Genomic DNA, 22,453 nt, shown 5'->3' on the forward strand with positions numbered 1-22,453 from the left:
CCTCATCAACTCCTTAAAAAGTTTGCAGGGATCCTTCTTTAGATGTTCATGGACCACATAGTATTGTATTAGATGATCTGAAGCTCTGATCTTCTAACTCTGAAATACTGGCATGTGCATGTTTTTGTGCATGTGTGTGTATTCATAAGCACATCTTTTTCATTGTTACTAAATCATTTCAATTGTGTCTAATTCTCAGTGACTCTCATTTGGGATTTTCCTGGCAAAGATACTGGACAGACGGGGAAGCTAGGTGGTGTAATGGATAGAGCACCAGCTCTGGAGTCAGGAGAACCTGAGTTCAAATCAGGCCTCAGACACTTAATAATTGCCTGTGTGACCCTAGACAAGTCACTTAACTCCATTGCCTTAAATAAATAATGAAAAAATAGTTTTAAAAAAAGGATACTGGACAGATGAGGAAACTAAGACAAGCAGTGTTAAGTGACTTGCCCAAGGTCACGTAGCTGGTAAGTTCCTGTGACTGAATTTGAACTCAGGTCCTGGTAACTCTGGACCTAGTGCTTTATCTACTGAGCCTCCTTAGCTGTTTACCTTTTTCATAAGTGACCTTTATCTTTAATGTTTCAAAAGAAAGACAGCAGAATGGAAGATTTGTTTTCTAAAATCAAATTAGCCTAGAGCTGGTTGCATTAGCAACTTTCTGTTGGTGAACCAAGACTTTTTTTTTAAAGTTGGTAACAAATTATAAAGACTAAATTTAAAATACTCTGTAGGGTACATTTCCAGCATTTATTGAGTGTTTAGTATATAGGAGCTTTATGAAGTGTTAATGGGCTGTCACAATTAGCAGAAAATATAGTCTTTAATGTAAACATATGCATAACACAAGTTTCCCTTAAAATCGAAATTCAAGCTAATGTCAACAGTATTCAGCTGTTTTACAATTTCATTCTACAGAGATGGCCAATCCAAATTCGATTCAACAATTCAAATTTCAATTCAAAATTCAATTCATCAATTCCAAATTCAGTCCAATTCAACAATCCAAAATTCATAACATCATTCTCCATAAATTGGTGTCATTGAATAGAAGTAACTGGTATTTAATTGCATCTTGTTTGTAAGACTTACCTCTTCATTCTTTGAAAACAACAATATGGCAGATAATGTTAAATTTAGTTAGCCAGTGTTGATATTAGCCAAAATATTGACTTTAATGGTACATAAATAAATGCATGTATATTAATACAGTGTAGAACCTAGCACATTGTACATATAGTAGTAACTATGTTTTTTGGCAATAGTGGAATAGATAAGATGACAAATTAGAGGGATAGAACTAAAAATAATATATTTGAGGTCTGTGCCCGACTAAATTGGAAAAAGCTTAGCAGAAGAGGATTTTTTTTTGTTGTTTTGATTTTAAGATTTAAGGCAATAAATGAAGGAACTTACTTTGAAATATGGGATAGCTTATAACAAGACCTTGACGTGAGAGAGTTTGCTTTGGATGTAAAAGAAATTTTCCCAACTGAAATAGAGAGATAGTGTGGACCTGCCCTAAGTTAAATTGCTAATTTTTTTCCTTCAACACACATTTATTTAGTTCTTAGCTTGAGTATTACAAAGTACTGACTGTTTTGGGATATATATGGCCATATAAAGATAAATGAGATATCATCTCTGTGCTAAGAAGCTCATTCTCTTCTTTCTTAATCCAAATATCTCATGATTTTATGACTTCTTCTTCTGGATTTCCTTCTCCATACAACTCTTTGGCCTTTTCTGCTGCTTACTTTTTACTTCTGTGTCCACTTTGCTCGAGCCCTGGATTTGAGACAGATAACTAACTATATTAAAACTAGAGTATTAGTGTGAGAGAGCTGGACCTATCCCTGGATTGCTCCTTTTTCCAAAGTAATGCCTTAATCCATGACCCTCTTTTGGGCTTCAGTAACTTCTTTATACATTATACAATCAGTGTCATTCAATTTTTCAAGTCCATTTTTTTTTTGTGAAAACAAAAAATGAGGCAGAGAAAATTGCACAAAACTTTTATTAAGACCCTCCTACAACCCTGGGGCAGTGGTTATAAAATGATGGTAGAAATTTCTGTAGTGGAGGAGAAGAGAAATTAGAGAAGATATCTTTTTATGCTGTTTCTCAAATTGAAGACATAAGTTATCATCTCTCACTCTGGAATGATATAATGACCTCATAATATAACAAGAGTGTGAAACCCTGAAAACATCTAATCAGCCTCTTTAGTTTCATTTCTTTTGTAATTAATTTCAGTGGGAGTCAATGAGACTCTAGGCAGCTAGGGAGCATAGTAGATGGAGAGCTTCTTACAGTCAGAAGACAGGAGTTCCAGCCCTACACCTGGAACTACTATATGATCCTGGACAACTTCAGCTTCCTTATCTGTGAAGTGAAGATAATAATACCATTACCTCCCAAGATTGTTTGGAGGATCAACATGACATTTTCATTGTGAAGTGCTGTTAACAGTGTTTGATACATAGTAAAGCACTCTATAAATATTAACTATTATTAAATTTATTGTTTTTATTATTATCATAGTCATATATTCAGCAAATCTAGGGACTGTTAATGATAAGAGTCTTAATTGTTTATATACACAATCTCATTTAATCCTCACAACCCTGGAAGGTAACTGCCACAGACATGGCTAGCCCCTTTTAATAGATGAGGAAAGTAGAGGTTAATTGACTTGCCCAGAGTTGTGTAGCAGAGTTGTACAGATTCAAACACATCTTTCTGTCTCTAAAACCAGACTTCACCATATAGGCTATTATAAGAAATATCTTAGAATGTACTCTCACTGTAGTATGATTTGAGCACCATAATGTTCTTTGAGAATTTATTTCTTTTAGAATAGTTACTCTTGAAATCTTTGATATTTTACTATATAATCTTATAATGCTTTTTGCTTATCTTTTTAAAAAAACTATACCCTTAATGATTTAAAAAATTATTTGGCATTTTTTTCTAATTCTTGGAAATGTATTGTGGGACTGATTCCATTAGACAAGGGATAGGGACTATTAGTCAAGTAATACTTTTTAAGCATCTGATATGTTCCAGACTCTGTACTAAGCCCTAGAGAAATACAGTTTAAAAAAAAATAGTCCTTGCCATTCTAGGAGCTCACAGCTTAATAGAGGAGACAATGTGTATACAATGTACAAATAAGACATATACAGGTTAGGTTCCATAAAATCAGTAGAGGGAAGACAGTAGCAACCAATTAGCATTTTATAAGTTTTATTGATGTCTTTTTTTTTGCATCATTGTATTTTTCTTCAGAACTCCTCCTATTCCCTCTTCCAGCAAACTGTTCCATAAACAGTATGCCAAAATTTATTTTTTTAAGACAGAAGAGGAAAAAAAAAATCAGCTTAACTAATCTGTGTTCATATCTCTTCATTTGAATCATAATTGATCTATATCTGTCATCTATCTGTCTGTCTATTTATCTGAGTATCTTTTCCTGTACTTTTGATTTGGGGTATATGATTGCTTTTTTCTATTTACATTATTGTTGTCATTGTATATTATTTTCTTGGCTTCCTTACTTCACTCTGCATCCTTCCATTCTTCTTTTCTAATTTCACACAGATCTTTCCATTCTTTTCTATATTCATTATATTCATTATTTCTTAGAGAACAGTAATGCTCTATTACATTTATATGCCACAATTTGTTTAACCATTCCCCAATTGGTAGACATTTATTTTTATTGTGAATTTTTGTATAACACAAAATGTGCTGCCACAAATATTTTATTATAAATGGGAACTTTCTTCTTATCACTGACTTCCCTTTCTAAAAAAATTATTTCACTAAATATTTCCCAATTAAATTTTTTTAAATTAATATTCATTTTTTAAAAAAATCCAGTTCTACCTACCCTTCCTTTACCCTTTTAGAAGATAAGCAACATGATATTGATTACATATAAGAAGTAGTTCTATAGCCATTTTGTGAAAGAACACATATGCATACAAAACAGAAAGATAAAGAAAGTGGAAGAAGTAGATTTCAGTTTGAACTCAGAGTTCATCACTCAGAAGGTAGATAGAATTTTTCTTCATTGAGACTTTGGAATTGTCTTGGATTATTACATTGATCAGAGTGGCTAAATTTCTCACTGTTGATCATCATTACAATATTGTTGTTATTCTGTACTCTGCTCGCTTCACTTTGAATCAGTTCATTTAAGATTTCCCAGGCTTTTCTGTCAGTAGGTTCCTTAGAGTAGAAGTCCAATAATGAAGTTGTTCATAGAGTATGAATGTTTCAGTCACTTTATTAAGCATAATTCCCAAATGCTTTTTAAAATGGTCGTATCCTTTTATAGCTCAAACAACAGTGTATAATTAATTTACCTGATATCCTACAACCTTTACAACTTTGTAAGTAAAAATTTATCAGCTGTCTATTATATGACAAACATTGTATTAGGCACTAAAGATAGAAAGACTATCTCTGTTCTTAAGGAGTTCAGTGTGTAATGGGGAGAGAAAATGCAAACTACTATGTATGAACAAGATATATTGGATAAATAGAAAATAATCAACAAAATGAAGGCACTAGAATTAAGAAAGATAGGGCAAGGTTTCCTGTAGAAGGTGAGACTTTCGCTGCAACTTGAAGGAAACCGGGGAGCATAGATGAGGAGAGATCAATCCTGAATTAAGGTGACAGCCAGGGAATATATCTGGAGTCTTGGGGAAATGTTTAGACTGAAAAGTGGGATCATGGAGAGCAAGTTATAAAGGATTTGGATGACAAATAGGATTTTATATTTGGTTTTAAAAATGGTAGGGAACCTAGAGTTTATTGTTTAGGGGGTTGGCATAGTCACACCTCTTTCAGAAGATCACTTTGATGACTGAGAGGAAGATGAACTAGATCAGGGAGAGAAGACCAACTTGATTGTTACAATAGTAGGAGAAGAGCCCACATCAGGACTGAACTTATTGTTGCACTGGAATGGAGAACCACCTCTACTAATGCAGATTGTCATCTTCCCTGAGAGCTGCTCAGAGCAATGCTCTCAAATTGACAGCATTGAGAGGTTAATTAACTTGTCTGAGGCTTCATAGATAGACTTGAAACCAGGTCTTCTGCTTCTGAAACTGGCTTTTTATCCACAACTCCATATTATGGGTCAGAAATAGTGTGAAATCATGTAGACCTTAAGTCTGGTAATATAGTTTTAGTTTAGAAATTGTTGCTGAGATACATATCCATTCAGTTTTGCACTGATGGATACATGAGATATTTCCTGTTTTATTTTTATAAACACACACATATTTTATATTCTACTCTGAATGAAAATATAGTGTTAAATAAGAAAAACTGGACATGATTCCTTAGGCTAAGACATTGCTTTGGTCAGCTCTGTTTTGATAAGTTTCATTTAACCTTTGCTTTATCCCCACTCCTTGCTCTGCTCTCTATAGGAAAAGTTCGGTGGCAAGACTTCAATCAAGAAGCTTACGTTGGAGTCACTATGGTACGATCTGGTCAGGACCCATATGCCCGTAATAAATTCAACCAAGTGGAAAGTGACAAGTTGCGAATGGACAGAAACATACCCGATACCAGACATGATCAGTAAGTATCGAGCTGAATGTCAACCTGGCACCAGACTTGCATAGTTCCAAAGGATGTTATCTTCTTTGAACATTTCTCAATATACAGGTTCTTGGCAATTTTTGCAATCACTCATCTACCTGGGGAAAATTCTTGTTGACCCTGGGATGGTGAACATTTGCTCCATATTTACATAAAGCTAGGAAGGATTCCCAGACTTGGGGCTTTGGAGCCATTCTTTTGCACAAGGGTAATTGAAATTTGGTTTTGGTTTTTTAAATTTTCATTGTGACATGCGTGAGTGGGCAGGTTGAAACCTAGTTTTCTAAAGTGTTGATGAAAATTCACGGTCTGTTAAGCTTTAGTTTCGCACAAAATTTTTAAACATATTCTCAAGCAAATCGAGACTCCCCTTTTGCCAGCATCTTCATATTGGGAAGAAACTAAATTCTTTTTTCTTAAGGTAGAGAAGCACTGTGACATAAAGGAAAAGATGTTGGGATTAGGAGACAAACATGTTCAAATTCTGCCTCTGACATTTGCTAGTTGTGTGACTTTGAACAAATCATTTAACTTTGCTCAGCCTCAGTTACCTGACCTATAAAATGGGGATGATATAATCCAGTACTTAAAATCCAGAGTGATTATAGCAGTCAAATCAAATAATAAAGGGCTTTGTGAACTTTATAAGTGTTAGTTTTTGTCATCATCATCATAAGGTTACTGACAGTTACAATAGACATGTGCTGTTATGTCCCCAGTTAATGTACACTAAAGTTGTCTTCATTTTATAAATAGTCTTTATTGAGGAGATAATCGTTGCCATTCTCTTAGTATTGTCTTATTGTAAGTATGTATCATCATAGTTAGTGCTACTATATTGTTATGTCCATTTTATAGCCTTCTCTGTGAACTAGGAAATCCTTGGTTCCAAGGTAACTTGACTAGTTCTTAGTTTCATGAGGCCTTTGATTTGGGCAATGTGCTTAATTTCTCCCTGAAGTTTCAGTGATGGCAGATAAGAAAACCAAGATAAATAAACCTATAGTTATGTCACCAGTAAATATGATTCTTTCCTCTCATTTCCTCCTTTATTCTATGAAGACTTTTGGCCTAAGAGTGCAGGGTTTGAGCTTCCACAGATATGTAGCTAGGTTTGGATCTGTGAGTATGTTGAAGTATATTTCAATATTGTTCTTTTTAACAGTTTTAAAGAATTTGAATTCTTGGTTATTTTTAGCCATTTATTCCATCCTATTCTCTTAAACTTTGACTAGTACTTTTTGCCTGAAGAAGTCCTTGACTTAAAATTGTATAAAAGGGGTGACATCAGTGACTAATTCTGACTTTAAAGTGAGGAATGAGGACTGTTATTTTTTAAAAGTTTGGATGGTTCTACTTTATGTATAGCCTTCTCTGTGAACTAGGAAATACTTGATTCCAAGGTGACTGGACTAACTCTTACTATGAGGCATTTTGATTTGAGCAATGTACTTTACTTCACCCTGAAGTTTCAGGGATGACAGTTAAGAAAATCAAGATGAATCAACCTATAGTTATGCCAACAGTTAATGTACACTAGAGTTGTTGTCATTTAATAGTCTTTCTTGAGATAATCATTGCCGTTCTCTAAGTATCATCTTATTGTAAGGATATTAGATAATATTTGTAAATGCTTTGTAGACATTAAAATGCTATTTAAATGCTATTATCAATATTATTATTATTATTGTATTTTAATAGCAGGATTATAGACATTTGGAAAATATCTAAAATATCATGTACTTCAACCCCCTTATTTTATAGATGAGGAAAAGAATAGATACATTGGTTAGTTCACTTGCTTGCATTCTTTTCTAAAAGTGCTGAAATATCCAATAGACATGAGTCTATGAGGATCCCAGCACCTAATGAGTTGGAAGTAAAGTTTGCCTCAGACCTTATTAAATTTGTTCAGGGACTAGTGGAAGTGAGGGTAAGAACTGAAGGGGGGCGGCTAGGTGGTGCAGTGAATAAAGCACTGGCCCTGGAGTCAGGAGTACCTGGGTTCAAATCCAGTCTCAGACACTTAATAATTACCTAACTGTGTGGCCTTGGGCAAGCCACTTAACCCCATTTGCCTTGCAAAAACCTAAAAAAACAAAGAACTGAAGGAAATGTTACTGTCTTAGTGCCCCAGGGACATTTGTCTACTACTGTATATTAACATAGATTCCATACTGTTTATTTCCATAGACTTAGATTCCAGTTAACTTTGAGCAGCTAGAATAAAAAAAAAAGAATGCTGAGCCTAAAATCAGGAAGTCTTAGCTTTCTGAGTTCAAAAATCTGGTTGAGCAAATCATTTAATCCTGTTTGCCTCAGTTTCCTCATCTGTAAAATGAGCTGAAAAATGAAATGTCAAAACCACTCCAGTATCTTTGCCAAGAAAACCCCAAATGAAATCATAAAAGAATAGGACATGATCGGAACAAGTCATCATTGGGGTCCCATTTATTTTTCTCCTTCCCCATCTATACTTCACAGAAAGAACCTTAGATTGAGTCAAAGGACCTGGACAAGTCTACTAACCAATCTGTCTGCGGGACAAAACTAGATATTTTAGATATTTTCTATATTCCTTTAATTATCTCATTAAAATGCATAGGTTAGTAACAATAGCTAGTATTTGCCTAGTGTTTAAAGTTTATGAAGCACTTTAGAAATATTATCCTCACAGTGACTATGGAAAGTAAGTGCTACTTTATTGTTATGTCCTTTTTATAGATGAGAAAAACTAGGCAAACAGAGTTTAAATAACTCACTCAAGGTCACTAAGCTAAAAATTATTCGAAACTAGTTTTAAAATCATATCTTCTTGATTCCAGGTCTAGCTTGCTATCCACTGTGTCATCCAGATACCTCTTAAATAATTTAATAAAAATACTAATGATATTGTTCAGTGATTGATAATTAAATATAGTTCTAAATCCCATCAATATACTTAAAAATAAGTATTCTCCCTTTGATGTCTGAGGGCTAATATTCCCCTAGGCTTTTGACCATTATACTTTCAATTAGAAAGTGAGAAGAATGTGTGTATAATATTTGCTCATTTGCAAATAGTTAGATTTAGCATTTGGAAGAACTGCTTTCCAATCTTGCCTTTGGCACATCCTATTTGTATGACCAAGGAGAAGTCACTTAACCTTTTAGCATCTCAGGTTTGACTAGATACTATGAATAGATTCATGGCTATGATTTGTTGAATGGTAGGGGAGAGCAAAAACTCTGTGTATAATATGTCTATGATTTATTTGATTCAAGCTATGCATTTGTGTGTGTGTGTGTGTGTATGTGTGTGTGTGTAAAACCTGTAGCATTTGGTACGACTCTTTTTTTCCAGATTAGTAGATAATCTCTGCTTAATACTCAGAATTACGATTTTTTTGTGTGTGTGATAGGCTCACCCATTGACTAAACCAGTTTATCTGGATGCAGGAAAATCACTTGGATGTCCTTAATGTGTAATGACTTATTAAACAGAACCTGAAAAAATAAGAATGTCCCAATACACAGAAGCTCTGCTTTAAAAATACTAAAGACATTGTTTGATGATTGACTCATAATTAAATATGGGCTTAAATCCCATCAATATCCTTAAAGATGAGTATTTCCCCATTGGTGTCTGAGGACTAATATTCCCTCAGGCTTTTGACCATGCTTTCTTTTAGCTTTCAGTTAGAAAGTGAGTTTCAACTCACTAATTAATAATAATAGCATCAATACTAATAGCTAGTGTGTGTCAGACACTTAAGCTAAGCACTTTACAAATCTCTTTTCATTGGAGCCTCATAACAACTCTGGGAGGTAGGGGCTATCGGTTATCCCATTTTGCAGAGGAGAAAACTGAGACAAGTGGAGGTTAAGTGACTTGCCCAGGGATGAACAGTCAGTAAATGTCTGAATCTAGATTTGAATTCAGGTCTTCCTGACTCCAGCACCACTCCAAGGGTTAAATAAGACAGAACACAGTTGGGGACTATTTATTTTTAGGTTTCTAGACTCTTGTTCAAATTCCTGAGTACCTCAGGTTGGTTGCTTTTTTATTCTTTTTTATCCTTAATGTTTTTGAAATACTTAGCTCTTTCCCTTTAACAGAGTTTGAATATCACAGTCACCACCCCTTCAGAGTGGTTTTAAATTTTCCTTCCAGATATTGTGACGTGCTCATTTGCAAATGTTAAGAGAGAAATTTGGCTGTGGCCCATGTTTATTTGATTAGGTAGGCTTTCTTTCCACCATGAAACAAAATGAAGTGATCTTAATTAAACCCAAGGAAAAAGCAACAGACAGTGAATTTAAGACAAATGATGTGAAAGACAAATTTCTCTCTTAGTGAAGGTCCAACTTACCTGTTTGAATTTCTTCTATAAATCCCAACAGTAAGTCTACCTCAGTTGGTGTTATTAAAATCTTTGACCTACCTTTAGAAAAAAAATCATTTCTGTGTTTTACTCAGCCCTGTTGGCCTTAACTTGACTTTATAGGTTTACATGATTATCCAGGGAGATTCAAATCTCTACTTGTGGTAAGACAAGAAGGGTTAAGAGTTATTCTGAGGAAGATAAGAAAGAGAAAAGAATTAGAGCTATGATTGTGATGTTCTAGTTGTAGAAAGCAAATATTCAGAATTAGGTTGAACTATCACTTTTATTCTTTTTTATTTAAAAGTGAAAATAAGCAAAATAGGGAAAGACACTAGGAATTGAGATGAAAACAGTATACTTGAAGACTTTATGTATAAGAAGGGATCCTATACTGCTAGTTTGTTTCCACCCAGGACAACTTAAAAGAAAATAAATTAAAAATGGAATTAGAAGAAAGATGGCTGGATATTTGGAAGAACTTCCATCTCATGAGTCACTGGAACATGCTATTTAAAATATTTCGGAAAACTTTTCAGATTTTAAAGTCTTGCCTAGAAACAGGTGAATGAACTGCCAAACCATGGAGTTTATATTTTTATCCCAGAAACCATAGGGAATCACTGAGGATTTTTTTATTTTTAAGAGAGGAGACACATCCTTAGGCCTACATTGTAGGATCATTAATTTGACAGCTTTATTGTTGAATTAAAGAACTTAGTTATTTCCAGTCATCTTTGTTTTGAATACCATCAATACTGTTTTTCTGATCCTTCTACTAGCATTCCTAACCCCAATTTCTAATTACACAGGCATTCTCTAGCTTGTATTATCCATCTTTGACTTTCCTTGTGAATATATGCAGTCTCAGGACCCAAAGCAATGGGTCCTGATTTAGCATTTTGATATCATCCAAAAGATTTTGTTTCATCTTCAGCAGATATAGAATAATCCATTTTAGTTTCTTTTTGGTTGTTGTATGATATTAATGGAGCTTTGTTATGATTGTTATCTGCAAGATAATAAGAGAAGCCACTCAAGACTGGTTGATGCATTGGAGAGATGAGAAAGAATAAAATAGATTAGATGCCTTGGTAGGTATGTTCTACCTTTAAACATATTTTGGTAGGGAGTGCTTTGGTTTATTTGAATATTGTTAATAATAATAATTCATAATACTTTGCAATAGTTTTCAAAGTACTTTCATCTCAAGTCGGCAGGTCAGATATATTAGAATCTTTATTTTATAAACTTTGAAACAGAATATGAGAGGTTAGATGATTTTCCCAATATCACATAATAAGTGGAGGGTTCAGTTTGCAAGTGGAGGGTTTGCTTATTTCTAGGTCAGTGGTCAAGATTTGCTCTATTACTCTGCTTGGAAACTACTGTTCTTTCTTTCCATGATGAAATTGATGGAGGTTTCATGGTTTGTTTGTTTGTTTTTTTAACTAATGGTCATCATTCTTTTGGTTTTCTTAGGTTCTGATGATAGTCCTTAGTATCATTCCTTTAATTCTAAGACTTGGTTAGGTCTGGCACATATTTTTTATATAAATGTAGTGTCCCATTAATATTTTAGTCACATAATATACATTCAATGTCAAATTGTTAGTTGGTCTGATTTACCACATGAAGATCCCAGACTGTTTAATGGTTCATCTTAGAATCAGAGATTTTGAACCAGAAAGGATCTTAGAAGTCATGGATCCATCTCTCTCTTATTATAGTGAGCAAACTGAGGTCCAGAGGAAATAAGAGACTTGCCCAAGTAAGTAATTGATGGAATCAGGATTTATATCACTGTTCCTTGACTCAAAACCCAGTGTTTTCCAATTTAATTAAATCCTTTAAAAAAAAGTAACTGGGAAGAGAATAAATTTCTCAAAAAAAAATAAACAGTGACAAAGCTTAAGGTATTTTTTATTTCTCATCTCTTCTAAATTAATTAAATTACATTGATTTGGGGGCAGCTAGGTGGCACAGTGGATAGAGCACAGTGGATAGAGCACTGACCCTGGAGTCAGGAGTACCTGGGTTCAAATCCAGCCTCAGACACTTAATAATTACCTGTGTGGCCTTGGGCAAACCACTTAACCCCATTGCCTTGCAAAAACTTTAAAAAAATTACCTTGATTTTCATAGAAGAGACCCTATATTTGTAATTATTTGGATCATGGCTGCTGAAATAACTAGAACCTGTATTATTGCTCCTAAGGTCATGTGTTTCATTTCTATGTAGGACGATTAGCTTTGCCAGTTAGTTTTGTTTTGTCTCATGGTCATAAATAAGTACCGTAATTAGTGACTCCTCATCTTTTCTGCTGAATTCTATGGAACTAAAATTTGCCTAATTGGTTGGGTACGTTATTGTTATATTCCCAGTATATTTTACATTTTATGGGCCATAAATTCATAGAATCTCAGAATTTCATAGCTACAAGGGACATCACTGATCAATTTGACAAAGGTTTATTGAATGTCTATGTGCATGTCTTGGCTAGAGAGAAGACATGTAGAACAAGACTAAAACACAAGGTAGGTAGTGATAAGTGCAATAAGTATTAAGAAGATTTTGAGTTGGGTAAAGGATAAGAAACTTTTCATAGGATTTAAAGAATTGTTTCAGAATCTGGTAGGAGGAAATTGAGGAATGAAAATTTGGGGGGAAGAACATTGTGAGAAAAGGTAAGATGTAAGGATTGTTTAGGGAATGTTTAGGGGAGCCTGGTGAATGCTTCAAATTGATTAGAGTTTAGTAAGCATAAAAAGCCCATCCATCTAGTCTAGTTAATTGGGTCAGTGTCTTAAAACTTTGGGAATAGATTATACCCACAGAAACCCCTTTAAGAAGTACTTGAGATGAACAAAAGAAAGTTCTATATTGTTGGACCTTTGTGAGGGGGAATATGACATGTATAGTTTAAGTGACTAAGCATTACTTTCTTCTACGTCTCTCCATTTTCCCAGAATTTCAGTTCACTGAGTGTTTTTGTTGGTAACACTTTTGACAAGAAAGCAAAGTAAAGAGGAAATATGGGCAAGTTGGAGGATGGATGGACTGTCATTCTGTCTTCTGAGAAGAGCCTAAGATTACTTACTTGGAGGTTTCATTTGCATAAATGAAATTTTAAAAAAAACTTGAGGGGAGCAAATTGTTATACCTTATTACCTAGTTTTCTTTTATCTTTATTCAGCAAACTTTCATTCATTCATATTTTTAAATCCTTTAGAAAAATAACTGGGAAGGGAATGTATTTCTTCTCAAAAAATAAAAAAACATGGTGAAGTTTGTAAGATTTTTTCCCCCCATTCTTCATCTCTTTTAAATGAATTGCTCTTTCAGATACATTTTTTAAAAAATGTCTGAAGCTGAAATATTATTCTCAAAACAATAATGTTGCTTTAAAGTTATCCCCTATTAAAGGGATAAATCTTACAACAAAAAATCTCTGTCTTTGTCAATTAATAGGCTTCTACTGCAGGGATGACTTTTAAATTAAGAACAGAAAATTTGCCTTTCTACAGTTTTGTGATTTTGTTTTGTTTTGTCTTTAAAAGAAGATTGTATTTTGACCAACTTTTGAATGTGTCTTTTTAACATAATTCAAACTGATCTAATTTTCCACTCTCCTGTCAAAGTAATTTTCCTAAAAGGCAGGCAGGTACTCATTAATCTCCAGTGGCTCCCTATGGCATCCAGAATCATTAAAGTTATTTAAACTCCTTTTACAACCTGTCCACTCCATACCTGTCTAATCTTGTACTTTTCCCCTCTATGCATTTTCAAGTCTAGCTGCCTTGATCTACTTACTCTTCCTTGCCCATGAAATTCCCCCTCTCCAGAACCTGAACCTTTGCATTGTATGACATTATTTACCTAGGTGACCCAGTGGAAAGACTGAGAATTAGGAATACTCATCTTCCTGAGTTCAAATGTAGTCTCAGAACTTGGGCATGTCATTTAATCCATTTGCCTCAATTTCCTCATCTGTAAAATGATCTGGAGTAGGAAATGGCAAACTAATCCAGGGTCTTTGCGAAGAAAACCCCAAATAGGGTCACAAAGGGTAAGTCATGACTGAAACAACTGAACAAAAACATTTACGTGGCTTCCCCTTTAGAACGTGAGCTCCTAGAGAGCTGATTGTTTTTACCTTTATTCCCCTCAATTGTGCCTAATATAGATCAATACTTAATAACTGACTGACTGTGAGTGATTTGATGATCAGTCATGATGGGGGTGAGGATAGAGGTGGAGATAGACAAAGGAAAGACACAAAGAGAAACAGAAACAAAAGGATTTTTTAAAGGCGTTAAGATCTTTTTGAAGGACATGAAATTATTGGTTTAATTCAGTTTAAATTAGATTGAATGTCAGCATTGATGTAAATTGTTTAAAAAGAGTGACTGATTAAGATTAAGAGGTTTGTTGGACTTGAAATGATCCCAACTTTTCATTGTAAGCCATGAAGAATAATTATTATTGAAGCCAAGAAAAAGTTTTTAATATAATCTCAGCCAGACTTTAATAATAGTTAGGGACAGGTAAATGCTACAGGATTTCATTTTTATTTCTAGGAGAGAAAGGCCTAGGGGAAAAAAATCAGAAAGTTTAACAAAAACATCAAACTCTTTTTCCTCCTGATTTGTGAAAATCTAAATGTAGAATTAGAGTACTCACTGGATTCAGTTTATGGTACAACTTTCTTTGAGGAAATTCATAATCCTTTATAACTATCTGTTGACTTCATATTTGTTGACTGAGATGGACAAAGCAGACTGTTGAGCAATAAGGTGAGGAGGAAATTGAAATATTTGCCTTAGTTTATTTAAATACTGCATGGTGGTTGACTTAGTCAAAGAGCCATGAACCTTTCAGATTCTTAGTCTTATGGTGAATTTTTAGAAGTGTCTGTCTCATGATCTTTGCCCCTCCAGTTCTTATCCCTGCCAAACCATGCCTACCTTATGTAGTAAGAAAAGTTTGTGATGGAAATGGAACATGGTTGTAGGATTCCCAGGTAATGAAAAACCTACAGTACTTGCTGTTCTTCTTGTCATACGGAAATGGTGTGGAGTTTGGGTATATATTGTTTTATTTATCTTTTCCCCTGACACTAATATAGTAATATATTTCACTTATTTTTGTTGTTGTTGTTGTTATTAAGTCATTTTAGTCATGTCTAATTCTCCATGACCTTACATAGGAGGTATTTACATTTAAATAAAATCTAAATGAATGAATGAATCATATAAGAATCACTATCTGTCTTTTTCTAATGTCTAGTTTTTAGTGATATTGAGCCAGGAGTGGGGCTACTTTGAGTATACCTCTAATTGTTAGCTTAAGACTTTTGTTCCTATCACCTTAATGAAATCTTGTAATGAAATCTGACTAATCCTCAGAAAAATTTTCTTGAAAATCCCTCCTTCATAAGCCACAACCCCAGATGCCACACCCAATGACATGTCATCATGGGGATTTGTCTCTTCTTACTAAATGACAATCACTTCTAGATGAATGTCAACTTTTAGGTCTGTGAAGCCTATATAATCAGCAGACAGTCCTGATCAGTATCATCAGCAAACCTTATATTGGCATTATTCTGTAGCCTTAAATTTGATTACTTTGGGTGGCTGTTTTCTCTGATATGGACTGCAACTTTTCCAGGACTCCCTTTCTTATGCAACTCTTGTCCTTATTATCCCTCCCAGGAATCAACCAAATACACAAAGGACTTTCCACTTTGCTTTTACCAACCTGGGAGTACTGGTGTACCTCTGAGCCTGTCCTTTTGTTATTTTAGGGATGATTAAGCAATGACAGAGTCTAGAAAAGGCATTCTGCATTCTAGAGAGTTTGATAATTACACCCTTTTGTATTTATTAATGACTCATACTTACACATGTTTACATAAATCCTATAAAGATACCTTCCTTTTTTTATATTTCACTATTGGTGTTTGCTTTTAATTCAGGCCCCATATTCAGGATCTCATAAATTTTAAAAATAAGATTGGATCCACTTTAAAATAGTCTTTGCTCTTTGAGCTATTATGATACTGAAAGTATAATTTTTAAAAGTTACTCAAGATCGTCCAGGACATAAAAGGTGAGGAGGTGTTCTGTTCTGCCTGAATATGCCTTTACAGTCAACTTCTATTAAAAATGGAGGTAACATCGAACATTAGCCAAGTAGTCCATAAATTGAATGTTTACCATGGGATTGGTATTGCTAATGTGTCCACCACCTTGAATTTAGAGAGCCCCTTTCACCAAAGAATCCTAGAATGTTTATTGCTGTTTAGTTGTTGACCTTTACAATATCCCCTTGAAGATCATAGGGAATCCAAGTCCCAGGAGTTGAGTAATTTGCTTAGAAACAGAAGCTTTTCTAAATGGATTTGGTCTTGTGACTCTCTGCTACTTCTCTTCTTTTGGAGGTTTTTCACTTTTTTTAGGTGAATCACTGGCACATAGCTTCATGGTACCTGGAAAGCTAGGAGAGTTGAGTATCTATTATATTTGTTGCTAGCAGAACTCATGAGGAACGGAAGCTACAATCCCAGCCAGCCATACAACCACTGAACACTGAGAAATTGGAAAGAGATGCGGTTTTTGCCATCAGACACTTGTTTTAGACTCCCCCCCCCCCCCACACACACACATACACATCCTAGTATGCAAGAATGAAGTCTATTCTTGTCCTCTTAGAGCATTGCTCATTAAATTCTGGAAGATAGACATTCACTCCTACTGTGGGATCATTTCTGTTAGTTTACCCACTAATACGACTTTCCTCCTTCTGCTGCGAGTGGTGATTGTAAGTTCGTGGAGATGAATTCAATGTAGGGGATTCAGAGTGGACTCGCTTTTTTAAAAGCATTTACTTGAAATGATGGATTCCCCTGTTGGTACATTCTGTGAGCAGATTCTTATATTACCTATCACAATGTTAAAGGCAAACAAAGAGAGGGGTGTGTGTGTGTGTGTGTGTGTGTGTGTGTGTGTGTGATGACCTTTGAGGAGGAAGACAACAGTCTTATTCTACTGGGCTTTACCGGGGACCAAGAAGACCAATCTTCATCTGTAGCTTGGCAGGCAGGGGTTCATTTTTGAGAATATATATGCATGAAGTAAGCTGTGAAGATGAACAGATAATAGTTCTCCCTGTAGTCCCTACCACATGGTTACTGGGCAGATTGAATCTGGATGAGGAGAACAATTAAGTATGCCATTTTTTCCTTATTTCAGGAAGAAATTAGAACAGGACAAACAGAGCCATCAAAACATTCTACAATTGGGGCGGCTAGGTGGCACAGTGGATAGAACACCGGCCCTGGAGTCAGGAGTACCTGAGTTCAAATCTGGACTCAGACACTTAATAATTACCTAGCTGTGTGACCTTGGGCAAGCCACTGAACCCCATTTGCCTTGCAAAATCCTTAAAAAAAAAACCAAGACAACATTCTACAATCTATCCTCAACTTTCACAAGAGTGATGTTCCTGGAAAACAGCACAAAAATTTTAAAAGGCAGTTACTGCATTTGAACCTGTGGGAAATAGGAAATCCATCCAAAACTGTAATCTTCACTGAAGGTTGTTAAATATACACTTTTCTTCATAGTTCTTTTTTTTTTGACAAAAAAAATCAATTCTGATAATATGCATTTTTCCTAATACAGTAGCCATGAAATAACCCATAATATTCAGGACACAAAATAAAATCAGTAACATGCAAAACATTTTTCTTGCTAGTAATTTCCTGTAATCTTTTGTGTTAACATCTTAATAAAAAATATTGATTTCAGGCAGTCACTTTTCATAACATGTGAGATCTACAGTACTGTAGATACTGTGCATCAAACAAATACCATTTTTAGCTGCCTCTTTTTTACTATGTCAGATATCAGTGTGAGGGCATTATGCCATAAGATATACCTTGACTACCCTCTGCAAACCAAGGGAGAGGTTGCTGCGACTTTAATCACTGCTGTTGGAAGATGCCAAGGCTGGCAAGTTCTTTGATACTCTGTCCTTCATAGTTGTGGATGGTTTTGGAGATTATGAATGATGCACAAACTTGAAATAATCTATCAACAGCCCTGTGCCATTTGATATCCTTTAGGATCTGGGAGTATGGGGGCATAGCATAAGCGAGTTGACATTTAACCTTGAGGCTGCAATCAATGATAGAATTGGAAGCCTCAATATTGGGCTGACAGCAGTAGCAGACATTCCAGCAGGAAGTTTATCTAATACCTTTATTTTCTTCCTTCGATACATCATTAACTTTGTAAGCTTAGACTTAGAGCCCAAAACACTTGACTTATGCTTTGAGGGCATAAAAACTTAATTTTTAAAGATAAACAATGAAAATATGCAATAGATGTATAGGGAGCTATTTACTTTTTGATGATGGGGTGAACACAACCAATGAAGTACCTAGTAGGATACTAGTTGCTCCTCAGACTTGAGCACATCACACCTCTCATGTTTTTTTCTCTATTGTACATAGCAATGTGTACATAGCAGTACATAGCATACTTGGTGGCCCACACAAAAGTGAAAATAGGATTACCAATAAAATCACATGAATACTTGAAGCCATAAAAATTAAATTTCGGAATGTTGTGGATTGACTGTATAAGTAATAAAATCAAAGATGCAAATAAATTAATCAGTTTAAATTTAATAAGATACATTGGAGAGTGCTATGCCCCTTTCTCCCTCAATTTCCTTGTTTCAAACCTAAACTCAGAGCAGTCACAGTTGCATGCAAAGGGACAGCCCTTCACATCTTTATAAAACAAAAACATAATAAGGCATTTTTCCTCTTGGAAAAACCTTTGGTTTAAAGAAGAGTCAAAGGAAGCTACAATACCATTTCAATTCTCCTAGTCTTTACATGTATCTACCTCACTCTTATCTTGTTTCAAAGATTATTTCTGGCCTTCTTTAGTGGAGTTGAAGTGTCACTTAATAGTTTACATTGCCTTATGTAAAAGAATCTGTCTGCCCACCTGCATAATTGATCATTCAACACTGTATCTCCTGGAAATATTAAATGTCCTTTGCTATAGCTTTTGAGAATGAGACTTCTTCCCCACCCCACCCCCATCTCCTTTTAATCAGCAAAATAAAAATACTTTTAAAATGTCACTAACCTTGAAGATATTGTTATATCAATCTTTGGAATATTCTTCAATATTCTGTAATGAGGAGAAAAAATAAAATCTGAGGTGATCTAGAAACTCAAGTATATCTTGTAGGAAGGAAATATCCCATGGTTTCTAGCTTTTTGAAGTAGCTCTCAAAGCAATAGGAAACTTCCTCTGTAAGCTTAAAATATATCTTTAATAGCTATTTCTTTTCAAATTATTTTTCCATGAAATAACAAATGTTAGGTAAAATAAATTCAGAAATTCTATATTCATTTTCTATTTCTGAACATTTATTTTTCAATCTGCAGATTCCCTAGTCACTGAGGTAGATGTATACCATATCAGGTTTGGGAGTTTCATTTTGTTTTGAATTATAGTTTTACAGAATTTCCTATGACCTCTTTCCTGTGGTTCTTTTAATCCACTGATGGTTCTTGACAGGTAGTTGGCAAATTACCCCTAATTACATACAAAGAAATTGAAGTACATTTTGTTAAATAATTTATCTGCACTCACATAGAAAGTTATTAAATTTGGTGTCTTGTATTATTACCCTTTGTTATATTAAAATTTTTACTAGTATATCTGTGAGTACCATATTTCTCTAGAGTTGTACAAAAGACTCATGTGACTTGCTGCTTCTTCCTCTGAAAGGTCTTTCCCATTCACAAATTTATTTCCACTTCCCATTTCTTTAAGCTAGTCTAGGGTTTCTTTGTCTCATGACTAGATTAAGGTAGTAGTTAACTGACTTCCACCTTCCAAATTCTTTTCAATATTACAGAATTTCAGGGTTGAAAGGGATCTCAATCCTACTCATGGCTGAAAACAATTTCCACTACCATATAAACTGATAAATGGACAGTCAACCTTTGGTTGAATACCTGTATTGAGGTGGGATAAATCTAATTGTTTAATTTTTTTTTCTTACATTAAGCCAAAATCTGTCTCTGTGTTTCCCAGGGCGAAAAAGAAAGTCTAATCCCTCTTACATAGAGGCGTGCTTCGGATACTGAAAGTCAACTATCTTACACTCAAGTCTTCTTTTTGCCAGTTCTTTAGATAGTCCTAATATGGCAGGAATTCAAGACCCTTGACCAACTCAGGTTGTCTTCCTTTGGATATTCTCAAGCTTATCAGAATCCTTCCTATAATGCAGCATCCTAGACTGAAAACAGTAGTCCAGATATAGGCCAACATAGCAGCATTATCACTTCTTTGTCCTTTATGCAACCAAAGATGGCTTTTGCTTTCTCAGCAGCTCTATAATACTCTTAAATTGAAGGTCTGTGTCCCTACATCTTTTTCAAATTGCTATCTAACCAGGCCTCTCCTGGTCTTGATTTTTTTTTAAATCATTTGAATTCAGACTTTACAATTATCCCTACTGAATTTCATCTTCTTAAACTTTACTCAGTGGAACCATCTGTCAAGAATTTTGGGGATTGTGTCTTTGTTATCCAGAGTGTTTATCCATCCATTCCAGTTTTTATCAATTGCAAATCTTATGTCATCTCTCTCTTCATTCAAGTCATTGATAAAATGATGTGGCTAATTAAACAGTTCCAAATCCATCCAGTTGCACTATTATTTAACTCACATAACTCTGTTTTTTCCAAAAGAATAACTGAGAAAATTTATTAAAGACTACAAAATCTAGGTAAATGGTTATCTATATTATTTCTTACTCTTCTAATTTAACACCTCAAATAAGATAATGCAAATGAAGTACATTGCAGACTTTAAAGTACTATATAATTACTTGTTGATGAATATTGATTATGTCAAAAAAAGAAATAGCCTTGCATGACCTGTCTTTTTGAAGCTATAGTGACTTTTTTTATGATCATTGCTTCCTTTTCTAGATGATTACCAACCATCCTTTTAATAATACATTCTAGAAATTACAAGATGCCTGTAATTTGCAGGCATAATTTTCTTCTCTTTTTGTTGAGAACAGGCACATAGTAGGGACTATATAAAATGTTTATTCCCTTTGTTCTTCTTCCAGTGCCCCCCAAATCCTATGCTTCTATATTGTGTTTTAAGCATATAGTGACATGCTCACTTTAGAATTCACAGAATCAGAATTATAGAACCACAGATTTAGTCAAAGTCATTTCAGGAAGGATGGAAATCTCTCATGAATGAAATCCTAAATACACACTGAGAAAAAATTCTAATGAGAGGAAGAAAGGACAGAGATCTCTTAAAAGTCCAATGTGAGTACAGAAATTTGGACCTGGCTGATACATTTCACGCTCTTCCCCTTTTTTCTACTTATGTATGCAGCCACCACCATCTAAGGCTCTTATTATATACTATTATTACCCTTGTTTCTTTCTAAAAGCCCTATAAATTTTCTTTGCTTTCTCCCTATTCTGTCCTCTTCCTTCCCCTGCTTCTAATCTTGAATGATCATAGATCCAGAGCTAGAAGGGAACTTGCAACTCATTTATTTTGAATTCTTCATTTTACAGGTGAAGAAAATGAGGCCCAGAGAGGTCAGTGAGGGTCTAACAACCTCATCTGTTATTGGTCTATGAGATCTGCCATTGTTTTTTTCACCCCAACTAATTAATGGTTGGTAGAAACAGACGAATTTTACTTGCAGCTATGGTTTCTCCTTCATAGAAATTTGCTATAGTCTGCCTTGAGTTGGCTGCCCCGGCTTGAGCCCAAGAAAAAATACCCAAAGCCTTTGTGAGACAGTAGACTTCTTGCTTTTAGTACTTAGTCTAATTAATGCCTGATTTCACTGTTCTTTGCCCTTGCTAATCTTTTTTTCTTTCTTTTGTGTAAAACTAATTCTTTTTTCCTCTTTCTCCCTGTTTTTACTTACTTCCCACTCGCTGTCATTGTTTCAATACTCCTGAAATGACTATTACTTAAATCCCCTTTATAGAGAGCTTTGAGGAATGGGTGCTATATAAACAAATAGGCTCATAAGAGCAGAATAAAAAGGAGGCAAATTATTCTGTAAAGTTAAAAGCACTGCTATTACTTGATTATAAGAGCCCATCCCTCCACTTCATTTTTCTACTAATGCCTCATTGTGGGGAGGTTAGGATCTTGAATTATGTGATGCTAAGTGGCTTATGGGCTCTGGGAGTTCCTACCAAACTCAAGGGTCTTTAAATGGTGATGTAATGCATTTCTGTTATCCAAGGATCAAGCCTGGTTAGGTCTGGAGAATTTCATCAATAGGCAGCCTGAAGGGTAATGCTCTTTGACCAGTAGCAACATTTGGAAATCATAAACTAAGTCATGGAGAGGTTGAGATATATCTA

The 22,453-nt window shown here is 34.7% G+C and overlaps 1 protein-coding gene across 3 annotated transcripts in view; it reads left to right on the forward strand.

Annotated features, from left to right (window-relative positions):
* The window catches only part of GALNT2 (polypeptide N-acetylgalactosaminyltransferase 2), a 392,856-nt gene that overhangs the window by 293,802 nt on the left and 76,601 nt on the right, over positions 1–22,453 (forward strand). For all 3 annotated transcript variants that reach the window (XM_074223036.1, XM_074223035.1, XM_074223034.1), the window contains exon 3: positions 5,457–5,610. In XM_074223036.1, the coding sequence (XP_074079137.1) occupies positions 5,457–5,610 (154 nt within the window). The remainder of the gene's footprint in view (positions 1–5,456; positions 5,611–22,453) is intronic.

This window comes from Macrotis lagotis, chromosome 2 (genome assembly GCF_037893015.1).
Source record: "Macrotis lagotis isolate mMagLag1 chromosome 2, bilby.v1.9.chrom.fasta, whole genome shotgun sequence".
In the NCBI taxonomy this organism is placed as follows: domain Eukaryota; kingdom Metazoa; phylum Chordata; class Mammalia; order Peramelemorphia; family Peramelidae; genus Macrotis; species Macrotis lagotis.